The 15992-nt window shown below is 47.7% G+C and overlaps 6 protein-coding genes across 6 annotated transcripts; 5 read left to right on the top strand and 1 right to left on the bottom strand.

Moving 5' to 3' along the window:
* The first annotated feature begins 444 nt into the window (after positions 1 to 444).
* BDV38DRAFT_264992 (proliferating cell nuclear antigen) lies at positions 445 to 2037 on the top strand. Its single transcript, XM_032056326.1, has 6 exons — positions 445 to 494; positions 562 to 639; positions 697 to 737; positions 801 to 1230; positions 1316 to 1602; positions 1660 to 2037. Coding segments are annotated over exons 2-6 (777 nt in total). The 5' UTR covers positions 445 to 494; positions 562 to 638; the 3' UTR covers positions 1678 to 2037.
* Positions 2038 to 2087: 50 nt separating this feature from the next.
* BDV38DRAFT_264989 (uncharacterized protein) lies at positions 2088 to 2618 on the bottom strand. The gene has a single exon (XM_032056325.1). The coding sequence runs from the start codon at positions 2406 to 2408 to the stop codon at positions 2172 to 2174; it is 237 nt and encodes a 78-aa protein (XP_031907356.1). The 5' UTR covers positions 2409 to 2618; the 3' UTR covers positions 2088 to 2171.
* An 874-nt stretch (positions 2619 to 3492) lies between these two features.
* BDV38DRAFT_264988 (M24 family metallopeptidase) lies at positions 3493 to 4552 on the top strand. The gene has a single exon (XM_032056324.1). It carries the CDS (start codon positions 3660 to 3662, stop codon positions 4359 to 4361), a length of 702 nt encoding a protein of 233 aa, XP_031907355.1. The 5' UTR covers positions 3493 to 3659; the 3' UTR covers positions 4362 to 4552.
* A 314-nt stretch (positions 4553 to 4866) lies between these two features.
* BDV38DRAFT_290422 (alpha/beta hydrolase) lies at positions 4867 to 9059 on the top strand (the record flags this gene model as incomplete). The annotated part of the gene is made up of 10 exons (XM_032061469.1): positions 4867 to 4890; positions 4954 to 5134; positions 5252 to 5440; positions 5496 to 5580; positions 5637 to 6147; positions 6223 to 6625; positions 6701 to 6793; positions 7494 to 7613; positions 7724 to 8495; positions 8563 to 9059. 10 exons carry the CDS (start codon positions 4867 to 4869, stop codon positions 8723 to 8725), a joined length of 2541 nt encoding a protein of 846 aa, XP_031907354.1. The 3' UTR covers positions 8726 to 9059.
* A 3771-nt stretch (positions 9060 to 12830) lies between these two features.
* BDV38DRAFT_27028 (uncharacterized protein) lies at positions 12831 to 14437 on the top strand. The gene is made up of 4 exons (XM_032057124.1): positions 12831 to 13112; positions 13176 to 13614; positions 13668 to 13862; positions 13916 to 14437. Exons 1-4 carry the CDS (start codon positions 13030 to 13032, stop codon positions 14204 to 14206), a joined length of 1008 nt encoding a protein of 335 aa, XP_031907353.1. The 5' UTR covers positions 12831 to 13029; the 3' UTR covers positions 14207 to 14437.
* BDV38DRAFT_276096 (SEC61-beta family protein) lies at positions 14215 to 15685 on the top strand (the record flags this gene model as incomplete). The annotated part of the gene is made up of 3 exons (XM_032058147.1): positions 14215 to 14217; positions 15238 to 15586; positions 15651 to 15685. 3 exons carry the CDS (start codon positions 14215 to 14217, stop codon positions 15683 to 15685), a joined length of 387 nt encoding a protein of 128 aa, XP_031907352.1.
* Between the last annotated feature and the right edge of the window lie 307 nt (positions 15686 to 15992).

The following is a 15992-nucleotide window of genomic DNA, read 5'->3' as shown; positions in this document are numbered from 1 at the left end:
TTTTTTTTTTTTTTTTTTTTTTTTTTTTTTTTTTTTTTTTTTTTTTTTTTTTTTTTTTTTTTTTTTTTTTTTCAGCTTGACGCGCTCTTTTGGCATGTTCCATTCTGTATTGTTACTCGCTAGCACTGGCCCACTGCCAGGTAATTTCCTATGTAAAACTTGGGAAGTTTTGTATATAGTATATAATTATCCAAATAAAAGACAATTTAAAACAGCTAATCGCAATGGGCAATAAACGATCTTTCTTAAAAAGAAACATCCTTTGGGTACTCCGTCTACTAGGTCTGAATAATTGGAAGTAGTAACTAGTTAACTAGTTAGTTTTGCACCCTTACGTCAAAGCCAGGCAGCAAAGGCTAACCCGAAACGTTCATATCAGCCTAAGGCATGACGCGCGACCCGTGAACGCGTTTCCCCACTACGCGACCTCACCTTGTGAATGGCAATTTCTCCTCTACTTGAATTCTTAACTTCTCCCAATCCACCTTCTACCTGTAAGTCACACAAGGATTTGAATCTTTCACTGAACAAACCAACTGATATCTACGGGTTCAATTCCAGAATTTACCTGACATTAAATTCCTCACCTAATTCTTTCACCTCTCACTATCACATTCATACCACACACACAGATCAAGAGTGAGTTTTAAGCATGTTTGTCATTTCCCTAGAATTGCTGTCTAACTGTTACCCCAGTGTTGGAAGCTCGCCTAGAACAAGCCTCTCTCCTCAAGCGTGTATGTGACTAGAGTCTCCAGATCAGCCCTGTACTGTCACTGACCTAGCACTCGATCGTTCAGGTTGTCGACGCTATCAAGGATTTGGTGCAGGACTGCAACTTCGACTGCAATGACTCTGGTATCGCCCTCCAGGCCATGGATAACTCCCATGTAGCCCTGGTTTCCATGCTTCTTAAGGCCGAAGGCTTCTCCCCATACCGCTGCGACCGCAACATTGCTCTTGGTATCAACTTGATCTCCTTGACCAAGGTCCTACGGGCTGCTCAGAATGAAGACATTCTTACTCTCAAGGCCGACGACTCCCCGGACGCCGTTAACCTCATGTTCGAGAGCGCCGAGACCGACAGATTAAGCGAATATGATCTTAAGTTGATGGACATTGACCAGGAGCACCTGGCAATCCCGGAGACCGAGTATGCCGCTACTGTCGAGATGCCTTCTGCAGAGTTCCAGCGAATCTGCAGAGACCTGAACGCGCTTTCCGAGTCTGGTTTGTGAACCTAATTCGTTTCCTTCGCCCGATACGTCCAGTCTTGGGACAGCCAGGCCCGTTCAGTTACTGACTAGTATTTCAGTTGTCATTGAGGCTACCAAGGAAGGTGTGAAGTTCTCCTGCCAGGGTGACATTGGCAGTGGATCCGTCACCATCCGTCAACACACCAACGTCGATAAGCCCGACCAGAACGTTTCCATTGCTCTTTCCGAACCCGTTGCCCTTACTTTCTCCCTCAAGTACCTCGTCAACTTCTGCAAGGCTACGACTCTCTCCAGCACGGTGACCCTCTGTCTGTCCCAGGAGGTTCCCCTGCTTGTTGAGTACGGTCTGGGAAGTGGTCACCTGAGATTCTACCTCGCTCCTAAGGTAAACTTTCTCTCCGTGCCCTGTTTTGGAAACGAGGGGGATGCTAACGTGACATAGATTGGTGACGAGGAGTAAATTAATCAAGAAAACAAAAACAGAACATACAACTTACGACGAAGGGCAGTAAATGGTTTCTTTGCGGGTTTCATTTTACATTCGGAAATATCCCACGTTGACGGAACAAAGGATTTTGTTATCATAATATCCCAGTTAGATATGAAGCGATTGTTTTTTCCACACTTGCATTGTGTACTGGTAACTTGAATAAAAGTACTTTCTCGTGATGAACTTGGGGACGCGGCGAAGATACAAAGTAGACTACGCAGGGCTTAAAATGTCATACAAGAAATCAGTATCTGCACTACACAGGGCAAATCCCAAGAAACAAGGATCAAGCATCAATTGATATCATTTATCAACACTACACGGCGTATTCCTCCCAATCCTGGTATACCACCCAACCACCGATATAGATCTATTAAAACGAAAGGCAACAGGACCAAGCAGGACCCGCCCCCAACAAATTAGCCAGGGACACACACCACTCTTCCCAGTCTGACAGTAACCACTCACCTAGAAGAAAAAAAGAAGAAGCACCATCCCAACCAGAATGATCGGAATCGAATTCTACCATCCCCTCCTCCCCCCAAGGGAGAAAGAGGGGTACAGTATGCTGCGTATTGCACTAAAGTGTCGCACGAAGCATTAGCCCGCGCACACAATCTTCGCAACGACTCTCCCATGGGGAAACCTCGAACCATGTCCGAGCCCCGATGTTTCTGATGCCGATTGCAGATGTGCGGCATCCCACCGAACGCAGTCTAGTGGGCTGTCTTTTCACACCAGGCCCTTGCGGGCAGTACCGGCTCCCCATCTCTCGGAAGAGATGAACAGCGGGTTACTGGGTTTGAGTGAAGATTCCTCCGAATTTCTCATTTGCGGGTGTTCTCGGGCCGTTGAAGGTCAACGGTCGAGAGATCAAGTTTGACCTTGACCGTGTGTAGCAAAGAAACGCAGCATTGGTTGGGATGGTGCTTGGGAAGAAGAAAAATTTGAGATCGAGGGTTTGTTTTTGTGGGTTTTATATGAGGTGGAGCGGGGTGGTTACCGCTTGCTGGGTTTGGTTTAGTGGGGTTTGTCTGCATCGACATCTGTATACATACATAGTACTACTCAGATAACTCGCTCGATCGTGGGCTTTTGGAGATTTATGCTCTTGATGAGTATTTAAATAAGATTGATCCTTTTTTCCTAATATGTTAGTGTTGGTCTTGTTCTTCCTATTATATATGCGGACGATCATGAACTACTAGTAGTTTCTAGTCCTTTGGGTGTGCTCATAATTATGCCCCCCCTTCCTTGGTAGTCTTGCAGAACTAGTAGATTCATCTATTACTGTAGTTATGCATAATGGATAGAGACTACGACCAGGCTCTGACATCCACCATCTAAACAAAAAATAGTTTGGTGCATATAATATTCGAGGGCATCGATAAAACAAAAGAACCAAACAACTACTATTCCTTCTTGAATAGAAGATACAGTATTGTAGTTGATCATCATGTTAAACTCTGGAAGTATGCTATATAAGCATATACCGCGGATAAAGCGGAGATAATGACAACTCCATCAAGTAACCCCGCGGAGTTTTCGATGAGCGAATGTCACGCTGATTCCATGGGAAATAGAAGAATGTCCGTTGGCCTTGTGTCCTTGGCGTGAATAACTATAATGAAAATAAGCAGGGTTAGTCCGGAATATACCCTGTCCATATACAACAGTCACCAATGCAGGCGTGAAAAAGCTTGATATCGACAAGAGTAGACCGTCATGGATGCAACCAAAGAGGAATCACCGGGAAACGATTACATCTTACCCGAAAAGAGACCCCGCATCAGCGCCCCGCACCAGATATATAGTGGCAGGATTACGATTCAGTTATATTCGTGAGCTATGTTGTGACTCATTGCCGGTGTATAAATGCGACGCCATCTCAACAACTCCGAGCAGTCATTCTCCCAAGGCCATCGCAGCAATTCCTCCAACCCGAGAACACAATGTCCGGAAACCCTACGAGTCTAGAAGCTGATGAACGGGCAGCATACCTGCTAGACGCCCAAAACAAGGCCATCCAACTCTTTGATGAGATCGAGCGTGACCTTCTACGCTCTGGCGTCGGTGAAAAGCAACTAAGCGATGAGATCTACGCACTCGCCCAACGACATGGAGTGCGAACCCACTGGCACAAACGGGTCGTTCGGAGCGGCCCCAACACGTTGAGACCGTTTGCCGAGAATCCTCCGGATCGCATCATCCAGTCCGATGACATCCTGTATGTCGATCTAGGACCCGTCTTCGAAGCTTGGGAAGCGGACTTCGGGCGCACCTTTGTCCTCGGAGACGACCCGCATAAGAAACAGCTGCGTGATTCGCTTGAGCCCGTGTGGAACAAGGTCAAATCACGCTATCTTGCGAAAATCGATATGACGGGCGAAGAACTATATGAGATTGCATGTGATGAGGCGAAGCAAGCTGGGTGGGATTTTGGTGCTGATATCGCTGGGCATATTGTTGGGTCTTTCCCGCATGAACGCATCCCGAAGGATAGGGTTACTCTTTATATTGCCCGTGGGAATAATCGGCCGATGACTACTCCTGGTAAGGATGGGAAGACGCACCATTGGATCTTGGAGATTCATCTTCATGATCGGGTTCGTGGGCATGGTGCTTTCATGGAGCAGCTTTTGACTGTTGGATGAAGCTGGTTTTCTGATCGGTGATTGGGTTTGTAGGATGATGAGATGATTCATTACTTTAGGGTGTATTTAATGGCTCTACTTCTTGGATATAGTGTCTACAATACGTAAGCTTATCAAATGATCTGGTCGACCCCGAAGTGTCCCTAAATTCATTATTTCGTTGATTCTTAACGCCAGCAAGTGGGTACAAAATGTAACTGGTATTAGACCCACGGATACTGAACTTGTATACAAATTCTCCGCGAAGTCCAGCACTCTCAGCAGCTTCACTGTCGAAACATCTGCCTATTTATTCGAAACTAAACCAGCCCAGCCCCCAACACTAAACCCATTGAGGAAAGAATCAGGTAGTATCAGAATGTGAGGGACACCACCATGTGGAGTTGTTGAGTACTCCACAGCAAATTACTCCACGAGTTGGCTCTCTGTTTATCTTAAACTCCACTTCCTTTCGTACATGGCTTGAAAGGCTTTCAGCAAACCATTGCCATCCCGACAGTCAATCATGGCGCGATTTTGGAAGTCGATTGTATCAATATCTCTGCTGGCAGCAGCTTTGCCAGCGTGCTCCCAGCAAGTTTCCAAACGCCAGCCCGTTGGTGCTTCTGTCTGGACCAGTAGCGGATTCATCGAGGGCCATGCAGCGCCTGAGAGATCCAATGTCTCCGAATACTTGGGAATTCCATACGCGACGCCGCCAACGGGAGATCTTCGATTCGCACGTCCAGTAGCATACCATTCCAACTCTACTGTGCACGCGAGTACCTACGTGAGTGATGCGCCAGTGGTATTGAAGGAGCTGTGTAGCTAACAAAACCATAGAGCCCGTATGTGGAATTCAGACCCTTCAATCGACTCTACTTGAGCAATAACATATCCGTACCACAGAGACTGCCCTGCCAATATCGGCACAACCCCCGATAATTACCCTGGTTTCACTTCTCAAGCCCAAGGAATTATTCAAACTTTTGCCCAGCAGTTAGACACGCCTCAGAGTGAAGATTGCCTGTATCTGAACGTGTGGACCAAGCCCACAACATCTGCCTTAAAGCCCGTGCTCGTCTTTATTCATGGTGGTCGTAAGTGGATATCCTTCTCTTCCTTTGCATCTTCCATATGGCTGAAATCCCCCAGGGTTCTCCTTAGGTGGTGCACACAGTCCATACTATGATGGTCAAATATTGGTCGACGAGCAAGAGGTGGTAGTCGTAACTTTCAAGTTAGTCTTCCTTGATGGATACCTATATCTTGGTCCATTGACTAACAATCGCAAAGCTACCGATTAAATATCTTCGGTTTCTCAGGCGCACCGGGGTTTCCCCAGAACGTAGCGTTACTCGACCAGCGTCTCGCAGTGGAATGGGTCCATCACAACATCCAAGCATTCGGCGGAGACCCCAATCGCATCACAATCTTCGGACAATCAGCCGGCGGCGCGTCAGTCGACTACTACTCCTACATCTGGACCGAGAAGCCTCTCGTTAGCGGCCTCATCTCTCACTCAGGAACAGCACTAAGCTTCAAGCCCAACACGCCCGAGGAATCCGCCAGCTACTTCTATCACGTATCCCAAACCCTAGGCTGCGGAAACAGCACCACCAACACAAATCACATCATCCACTGCCTCCGTCAACAACCCTACAAATCAATCCTGAAAGCCGTCGCTAAAGTCCCAACCGCGCCCTCCCCCGTCCTCCCCCAACCCGTCTTCCACCCAACAGTAGACAATATAACTATCTTCAACAACTACGCCGAAAGATCAGCCTCCGGGAACTTCACCCGCATAGTCAGTCCCAGACCTCCCCCCCAAATCACCTCCCACAACAAAGAAGCAATTCATAACTAACCCCCTGCCAAACAGCCATACCTGGTAACCAGCAACGCCAACGAAGCAGGCTACTACCGCGTCAGCGCCTACGCCGCCAACATCTCCCACCCAGACCCCGTCTGGAACCTATTCAACCAAGCCGCCTTCACCTGCCCCTCGGGGCAAACAGCAGCCCACCGTGCCGCAGCCGGCGTGCCAACCTGGCAATCGCGCTACTTCGGCGACTGGGATAATCTCCGCTTATACCCATCCAGCGGCGCGTATCATGGCATCGATCTCCCCATGGTCTTCGGCACTGCTAGCAAGATCAGTGGGATAGCTGATTCAGAGACGGAACGCGAGTTCGCAAGGTATATGGCGTCAGCATGGGCTGCTTTTGCGGGAGATCCTGTGGCTGGATTGAGTCGGTTTGGATGGCCGAGATATGATGAGAATGGTGAGTTTGGTTTACTTCCCTTCTCTTTTTGGTTTCCTGGAGTCTGGGGATGGGGAAGCTGATTGTGATCTATAGAGGAAACGCTCGTGGGTCTTGCTTATGGGAATTCGACCGGGGCAAGGTTCTTTGTTCCTTCGTCATTTGAATGGGGTTGTAGGGATTTGAATGGTGATACGACTCCTGGGCAGGGTGCTTTCTAGTTAGATCTTGGGAATTGCTTCCCTTGTAGGAGTAGTCATAACAGGGTTTAGCATGAGGATTACTATTGTGTAGCGCCCTCGATAGAGAAACAGAGATTCTGATGGTATTGAGAACATGGGAATTTCCTTACTACCTACTCCGAAGTGAATACTCCATACATTATCAGCTGACCTCAAGCCTTAGGCTCATTCATGGATATCTATAACCTTGAACCTACGACTACTTACTACCCAAAATAGAAATAGACGAGTCAACCAATCAGTAACCAAGAACACAATTAAGGCCCCCTACTCTTAATAACCATCCTGATTGGATGTAAGCATCTAACTTCCGAGTTACTAGTAGAAGTGTGGTGTGCTTAGGTTGATTCTCTATACCTCGGGTGTACGCGTAAGGCCATGCAAAGAAATGGGGGATTTATAGACTGATATAATCAAAAATGCCGAGGTGAAAGGTGGGGTATTTGTGGATTAGTGACTTACTCCAAGGTATCTTGGGTACACGAAATATCGACCAATATCTTTCGCTCAGTTCATGTAAAATTCATTCACACAACTCCATTTGAACGATAGCAGATATACATACATTCGTACAATACATCCTTTTTTTTTTTTTTTTCTTAACGTCGAAATGGCCGATTTCTCGGAATATACTACGCCTATTGAAGAATGGCTTGTCTTGGAAAAATCACTCCCAGATATCCCGAAGGACTTGAGCATAGAGCAATTGAAGGCTGCGGCGAATCGCGATCGGGAGGCCTTGTCGGCCAAGGCTATGGTTGAGGAAGGTATGCTTGTTGTGTTTTTCGTTTGTACTTCTACGTGGTAGTAGTGGTTGTGGTTTTTTGGGGAATGGGGGGGTTTTGAAGAAGGTTTAAAGCTTACGGGAATGAACCAGGTCTGGTATCGCAGGTGTCGATGCAAGATTACAAGATCCCGACGCGGGATGGAGAGACGCTGGAAGCTCGCACTTACCGGCCGGCTTCGGTGCCTGCTACGCAGCGGTTACCGGTCTTTATCTTTTACCATGGGGGTGGGTTTATGATGGGCACTCTGAGTTCGGAGAATGCGATTTGCTCGCGCGTTGTCGTTGCCCAGGCGGCGGTTGGATCCCCCGTGGTGGTTGTTAATGTGAATTACCGTCATACCCCGGAGTACACGTATCCGACCGCATGGAATGATGCGGAGGATTCCTTTCACTGGGTTCATGACCATATTGATGAGATCAACGGCGAGGCGGAGAACGTGGTCGTCGGAGGTATTTCAGCAGGGGCCTATTTGGCGGTGTCTCTGACGCTGGCGCAGAACATCGGGGAGGATGTATCGTTGGCGCAGAGGCCTAAGGTCCGTGGCCAAGTACTCATGATCCCGCCCCTTGTTACGGAGGACTGTTATGCGTCGCAGGTTGCGCGGCTTCGTGATCCCGCCATCTCGAGTTATGTGGAGTGCGAGCATGCGCCGATTCTTCCCGTCAGTACGATGCGTTTGTTTGGGAAGTTGCTGAAGCCGGCTGCTAGTGGGTCGGACTTGGAAACTGATAGACGGATTAATCCGGGCCTTGCAACGGCGGATGAGGTCAAGGGTCTGCCGCCTACGACGTTCGGCATCGCAGGGAGGGATCCATTGAGAGATGAAGGGTTGTTGTTCGCGATGTTGCTGGCCGAGAATGGGTGAGGAGCCTGAGTGGAATTGTTTCGCGTGTGAAATGATTGATAGCTAACGGGTGGTGCGTTGCAGGGTGCCTACCGATGTTAATGTCTTCAAAGGGCTGCCACATGGGTTTAGACGTTATGGAAATAAGCTGTCTGCATCGAAGAAGTGGGATGAGGTTATGGCCCAGGGTATCCAGCATGCATTGAGCGATCCAGTGCCTGGTGAATTTATGATTAAAGCTCATTGAGTCTCATGTCGACATGATCGGATGTCAGAACTTGGAACATGTACCATAGCATGTCTTAGAATGCCACGCGTAGGGCAGGGAATTAGAGAGACTAGTAATACGCGGTATTTTATTCTCGGTGCTGATCATCCTCTCGAGCGATCAATGGAGACGGCGTTCTCCGTCGATAGAGTAATCGGAAGCATCGGCTTCGCTGTCCGAACGCACGCACGACGCGAGGGATCGGCAAAAATCCTGTAAATAGTAACCGTTGGCTTTTTCTGAAGTCCGACGAGCGACAAAAGTCCGTCGAGTTTCTCATTCTGCACAACGTGAAATGAGGAGCAAGGATAATTGCAAAGGGCACGTCAAGGTGTCATGTTGATTAATTGGCTTGGTTTGAGCCACGACCAGGGAGTCCGGGGTGTGGCTCGCCTGAACTGCGGATTTCACACAGCCACAACCATTGATCTCATTGGTGCAAGAGCTGTCAGTCCAGGATCTAGCGGCTTACCCTGTTGACATGGCGATGATGCACGGTTGCGGTTTAGTTCCGTGGAATCACTTTCTTCTTGAAACGTTCCATGTGGAGTGGATTGTTGGGACCAGGTCGTATTTGTCTTAGTAAATGGTCGCCTTCTGGACGGAGTAACGCCCAACCAAAACCTAATGAGATGAGCGAGGGGATTGCGGCTGAGCATACAGAATATGGCGTTGAAAATCATTGGTGGTATCGTCTCCAAGCCCTCATGTACTGTTATCTCTTGATCGTTGATCATCATACTGTATAGCCACTAACTGTGGTGAACCGAATCCCTTCGCGGATATGTACAGTAGCACGTCTTCTTTGGTGGAGAACAACGGACTGGCCTGGTGGGACCGGGCACGGTGTCATACTCCGTACGACTTGCCTGGAGTGATACCAATATGGATTTCTCCTAAAACATGGCTGTTAGCAAGCACCGAAGTGTGATTTCAGGCGCTCGTTTTATATTTCACGTAGTCAGGGAGAAGAGTCAAGCGAGGTAGCATTTTGTGTTTCAGGTTCACGCAATGGTAAAGTTGGCGGTCAGTTTGCATTGTTCGGTCTGGGTCGATTTCCATCACAACAGGCCCAAGCGTTCAGCCCCTCGGAGAAAAGGACACCATTCCAACACTATGGAAAGCTTGATTTACGGTGATTCTGCCTGGGAAAGAATATATGGTAAATTTCACACAAGCAAAGGACGCTTTTCACGCTCCCAATTCAAGCGGTTGCTCTTGGAGAGTAGAGCTCACTCCACCCAAGAAAGCACTATAATATAGGGCGCCATTGCCTGAGTTGATTCCGTGACGCTCCCTGTAGTGTCACCAACCCACAACTGTTGAGGTTAGGGGTACATGTGTGACAGTGAAGCCATCTCCTCTCGCCATGTATTTCACTGCGTCCCTTTCCTTCCCACCTTTGGCCAACCGCTCTTATCTTAATTGCACTGGGTGTACGCTATTCATTTGACGGCTCTCATATCGAGGCGCTGTTCACAGGATGCCAGTGATTGTTCGACATTAACGCAAGGGCCACTTAGGTCGCAGCGTGCATCTCAATTTCTCGAAACCCAGCAGTTCATATGGGAGTGGTTTCCGCCAATTCTAACCTACTTAATATGTCGTGTACCACATTAGTTGGTGTGCAAGATGTTGATCTGCCACGTCCACAGACCGGAGAAGTCCAGGTTCTGTTGATAATCTCCTCGTCTGATGGTAGATTGTTGAAGGAAAAAACCACTGATGTGCAGTGTTGTAAACGAGTCCTCGGAGATGCTAGCCTGAGGAACTATTGTTGTTGTGGTGGTGGTTGTGGTTGGGTTATTGGAGGACGCCACATCTTTATTGGCCTGGTTTCAGTGGCATTTTTGCGGTGGCTTAGCCAAGTGCAGATGAGACAGCCACAGCTGCCGATGAACAAGGATCTTTTAGCTGGTCCAGGTTTGAAATGCGAGTTTTATGAGGATGTTCGGACCGTTGACATGGTGGCAGAGACGGGTATGTGTAACTGGAGACTTTAATTGGTGGGTGATAATTAATTATGATACTAATCTGAAGGTAGGTGGAAGTGACTGTGTCTTTGTTACATGATTTTAGCTCTCAGTACAAAGGGGACTATGCATACCATATTAATCAAGATGCAGGATGGTTTGCTTTATTTCCCACCTCTGTTCTGCATGTCGAGCCTACTATATATAGTACGGAAGCGAAAGGGAGCATTTAAAAGGTACATCGCCGGGTCTTTCACGAATAGGGACATATGCACAGAACAAAGCCAATGATTAAACACAGTAATTATCTGGATAAGAAGGGGAAATGTGGAACGTTGCAGTGACTGCCTGCAGTGCCCAGCTCTTGTCTATCTGTCTGCCTAGGGTGAAGACCCATGGAACGCGTAACTGCTAACAACTACTCATCGAACTGCAGTCATTAAATAACCTTAATAGTTGCCCTATCGATGCTAACACGGGGATATATAGTCTCTAAGCGACACCGATCCACACACAATAATAGTATTGAATCTCTCCTCCCTCCTCCGGAGTACATTTCTCATGACTATATGGCCGCTAGTCATGTCTGATCTCTCATTCCGGTCGTTTTGAGGGGGTTAAACCATGGGTAAACGAGACCAGGTACGGAGGACCCAAGCGAATTAATTTGCCAGAGTCCAGACACAATCCCCGAGGATTCTGGCCCCATCACCATTTACCTGGTCTCCCGTCTCACAGGTTAAGATGGGTCCTTGACCCACTTGGAGTATACGCCGGTTCAGGAGAATCGAAGTTAGTGGCCCCCAGGGCCTCAGGCACTCGGTCGGCCTCGGATGTGATTGTTTGGATACATTACTCCATACGGAACACTCCGTAATTTATGAGGGAAAACTTTCAAAACAATGAGCAGAGCCTTTCTTGGCTGGGTGGCCTATACTTTGGGACGGGAAGTAAAAATGGTAACAATAGTTCAACGAAGAGTGGGAGACCCAGTTCCTCGGTGCAATAAAATGAAAACAAAAAATAAAAGTAACTATTAATAACAAACAGAAAAAGAAAAATATTGATGGGGAAATGGGTAGATTTTACCGTTAACTGTCAACCCAAGTGAGGCTATTAACTCCATGATTGAGGTTTCATTTCTCTTTTTTTATTTCTTTTTTCTTTCTTTCCCATAAGAGAAGGAGAGTGTCTGTATTTGTATACAATACATACATACTCTACAATTCTTCCGCGTGTCTGGATTGTTTCTCCTGTTGATTTTCTTTTTTCTTTTTCTTTTTTTTTTCCGCCCCAAACCCTGGAATACCACAAATTCTCAACCAAACCAAACAAAAAAAAAAGGTCCCTTCTCCAGACTCCAAATGATCGGTGGTCCTGTCAGTCAAATGACTGCGTAATTGCTGGTGAAGAATAATAAAAATCATAAAAAAAGGAAACGAACCTCTCAACTTCTCCTCCCGCAGCTTGAGGAGCCGACCTTACCTAACCTTTCAATCCTCATTCCTCGTGATTACTGGTATTATTATTCCTTCTCACCCGCATCTAATCGGCATTCCCCTATATTCAAACCACCTATTCCTATCGTCCCTCGTTCGACCACCCACTTTCGTTTTCGAATTCTTCCCCCCTCTCTCTCTTGATTCTTGGGGGATCGGTCAACCTATCAGTCGCCTTTAGTTGACCCATTTCCAGCCACTCGCTGAGAAGGGTCCTCGCGTGATTCTGCATGTGCTCAGCCTTACACCAGTCCTGAACGATCAATCGGAGTGTGCCTCTCCGCCCAACACACGACCCTTTACCCGTGGCTTGGCAGCCAACAGGCCTCCGTCTCTCGAAGAGTTTCCCAAGTCGCGCCTCCCCGTCCTCGTTCTCTTCTGTCCTCCTCGGGCCATCTTCCCCCCCGACCATTCATCGTTAGGCTGAACGAGGCTGTGGAGGCTTGTGCCTCAGGATCTGTCATCGTCGAAACCGCTAGGTTCGAGATTAGACCTCCTAAGCTGAAATCCTCCCATAGGATCGTCTAAATTAAAACTCTCCGACCCTCCTTCCCCGCCCTTGGTCTTCAGTTCCTAGACTTAATCTCTGCGCTTTCGCCGCCAACCGGTGGTCAGAACCGTCATATTGTATTCCAGAAGCGAGACTCCGGCGGACACGAGCTCCGTAACGGAGCCTATTGCCAAAATTCAGACCAACAATTCACGCGCCTCCCTCCTTGGGGGTTCATTCGACCCAGCATTTCGACGAGGTGGTGGTTTTCGAGGGCGAGAAGGGTATGCCAATGTGCCCCCGCACCCTAAGAAACGCAAGATGTATAAACCAAATTCAATGTGGACGTGGTCCTTCTGTATTGTGACCCTTTTCCAAGCAGTCGTCACACTCGCTCTAGAATGGTATGTGCTCGCACCACGGTTCCTAGAATGATATATCGCTGATGCTGACGGGGTACTTTGTAGTTATGTATTCGCAGACTTCCAGCTCAAACTCAAAGAGATAGCTGTCAATGTGACGGCATCCAAAACAATTCCGACCTTTTTAGCACTGTACAGTTTCGGTTTCATCTATGAGTTGGTGCTGGTCTACGATGCACTGCGCCTTAAGAATACCATTCAAGTCATCGGGCTATGTGTATGTAACGTTGGTCTACTGATTTATGGCGCCGTGCAAGTGGAGCAAATTAAGGATGCGATCGGAGTCTTGAATGACAATTCAGCCATTGACCCGGCTGTGTGGGGACAAATTAAACCTTTCCTGATCATTATCCCATGTGTTGTGGCCATGGGCACGCTGTTGATGATGATTGTTGCTTGGAAATTATATGATGAATTTGCGTGGTCCATCTACAAGCACATCAGCGCTGATCTGCGAATGAAGCGCCGATACCTCACATATCAGGTTTGTTGTGAACCACCTGGTGGATAAGGGATTCCAGCTGATTGAACGGGCAGATTTACATTGCGCTCCTCAAATTCGACTTCTTCTTTTTCCTTGGTTTTACTGTTCAGTTCGTGGTCATTGTCACTAACCGGCACGACGCCGAGTTTGCGCTCACTCTGGCGGCTATTCCGGTCACAATTTTGATTTTGTTAGCTGCTGCTCTATTCGTTCGGCGCGAAAGTTCTATTGGAATGATTGTAATCATTGTACGTGTTGATCGGTTACCCACTCTCAAGAAGTCCTCTAACCATTATCATAGCTCCTCTACTTTGCTGCGTTGGCGTATTTCTTGTTTAAGCTGTACCGCATTTACGACAAGAACACGTACCAGGAATATCTCCAAGCGCAACGGTCGTTGACATTCTTCGCCGTCATCACCCTCGTTCTCATCGTTATGACTATTATCAACGCTTGCATGTGTATGCACAATTTCCACAAGGGCTTGAAACCGCACGTGAATAGAAAAAAGGCCCGCAAAGAAGAGGAGAAGACCACGGAGCTGTCTTCAAACATTACTGGCCAAGTGCCTAATCGGATGATGATTGATTAAGCCCGACCATGGTCGGTACAATTTCATGATTTCAAGAGAACAACCTTTTGGTTCAATTGTCCATATACAACAACCCAGCGCTTTATCGGGACACAAATATCCACGTTATACGTTTGCGAACCGCGTACAATTCGCTCTTATATGTCGACTTGGATACTGTATTTTGAAGGTGTTTCCGGGATTTGCGATACGATACCTTTTACTGCATTGATCGATTTAGCTCACGATTTCCATTATCTTCTCCGTTTGCTGTCAGGGTTTCCCTTTTACTTCATTTCTCTTCCTCGCCCTTCCACATACAGCCTTATTAAATGGGCGCTGACAGCGTTCAATCGATGATTCCGACACCTGCACTTTGATATCCTTGCTTATGTCAATTTATTTTTCACGACTGTGCATCTCATATGTTATGTACTGTATCTATCATATAATTGGAATAAAATACATAGGAAGAACATGGATTACTTGGCTCGTAATCTAACTGAAGCAAGTAGGGATGTTGCTATACTTGAAATTTGGCAACAAAAATGCAGCATCTTCCACGGTATACACCAAGTGCGCTTACAACAACCGGTGAAGTTCAAATGCCTGTCATTTTGAGTGGGAAGGGGGATGCACAGGCGGCTTGTGGTTGGTGGAGGAAACTGGGGTAGGTCGGCGTGACGATACGTGACAGTACGGCCAATGGGAAATCGTGAGCGTGGCCTCTTTTGAGTGACTTGCGACCTCAACTCTCTCTGCCAGCTACAACTTAATTCCCCTTCCACTTCTAAGCCGACTTCCCTCCTTCTCCAACCAGCCCATTTTTCTTTTCTTCGTTCTTACATTTAATTTCGCTCAATTCTTTACGACATTCTTTGATTATCTTCATTTGACTACTGTTCAAAATGGTGAGTGTCCTTTGTGTGCCAACTGATCGTCCTTCGGCAGATGGGACTTCTATCGTGTCTCGACATCGCATTGGCTTTCTTACATCTCATTATGTTGGATCTCAATTCTCAATGGTGAGGCTAATACAAAAATAATTAAAGGCTTCTCCTCGTGCTGCTTCCCCCCTGACCTCTGGTGCCGAGTCTGGCCCAGACTCCAAGGCTTCTGGCTCTGGCGCTGGAGCTGCTGGCTCTGTTTCTTCCGTGGCCCGTACCTCCTCTCCCACTCCCCCCGGTGGTCCTCGAGCTGCTTTGCGTCGTCGCGCGGCTGCCGACCACAAGGAGTCTCTGCGCAATGCCAGACCCAGCTCGACTCGCGCTGCCGGTGCCGGTGGCTCTTCCGGTACCATGCTCAAGCTCTACACTGACGAGAGCCCTGGCTTGAGGGTCGACCCTGTTGTCGTCTTGGTTCTGAGCTTGGGCTTCATCTTTTCCGTCGTTGGTCTGCATGGTACGTAACGCCTGGAGTATGAAAACTTGACCTATGAGGGATACTAATGCATGTCCGGTTTTAGTCATTGCCAAGATCACTCGCAAGTTCTCCTCGTGATCAACGACTTTTCGTCTGCTCTCGCCATCACTCTCTTGCCTGCATCAAGCGACATCTAGTTTGACTGAATGGGGTTTTGAGTGAGCAGGTCTTTTTTTGCTATGCATAGCCGGTTCCTGCTCCTGGAACGATTTTGGCCATTCTGTGAGGGTCGCTTTTGGCGGGTTCACTCCCATACTCTCTTCTATCCTTTCGAAATAATATACCCCTTGGTGTCCGTTACCTATCCTTTGTCCTTGGTGCGCGGGGATCCTTAGATCTGATCGTCCGATACTTCGCGAAGTTGAGTGTTGAAAGCCTATCTGCA

Source organism: Aspergillus pseudotamarii (assembly GCF_009193445.1).
Source record: "Aspergillus pseudotamarii strain CBS 117625 unplaced genomic scaffold BDV38scaffold_117, whole genome shotgun sequence".
NCBI lineage: Eukaryota > Fungi > Ascomycota > Eurotiomycetes > Eurotiales > Aspergillaceae > Aspergillus > Aspergillus pseudotamarii.
This window is presented reverse-complemented; position numbering and strand designations above follow the sequence as displayed.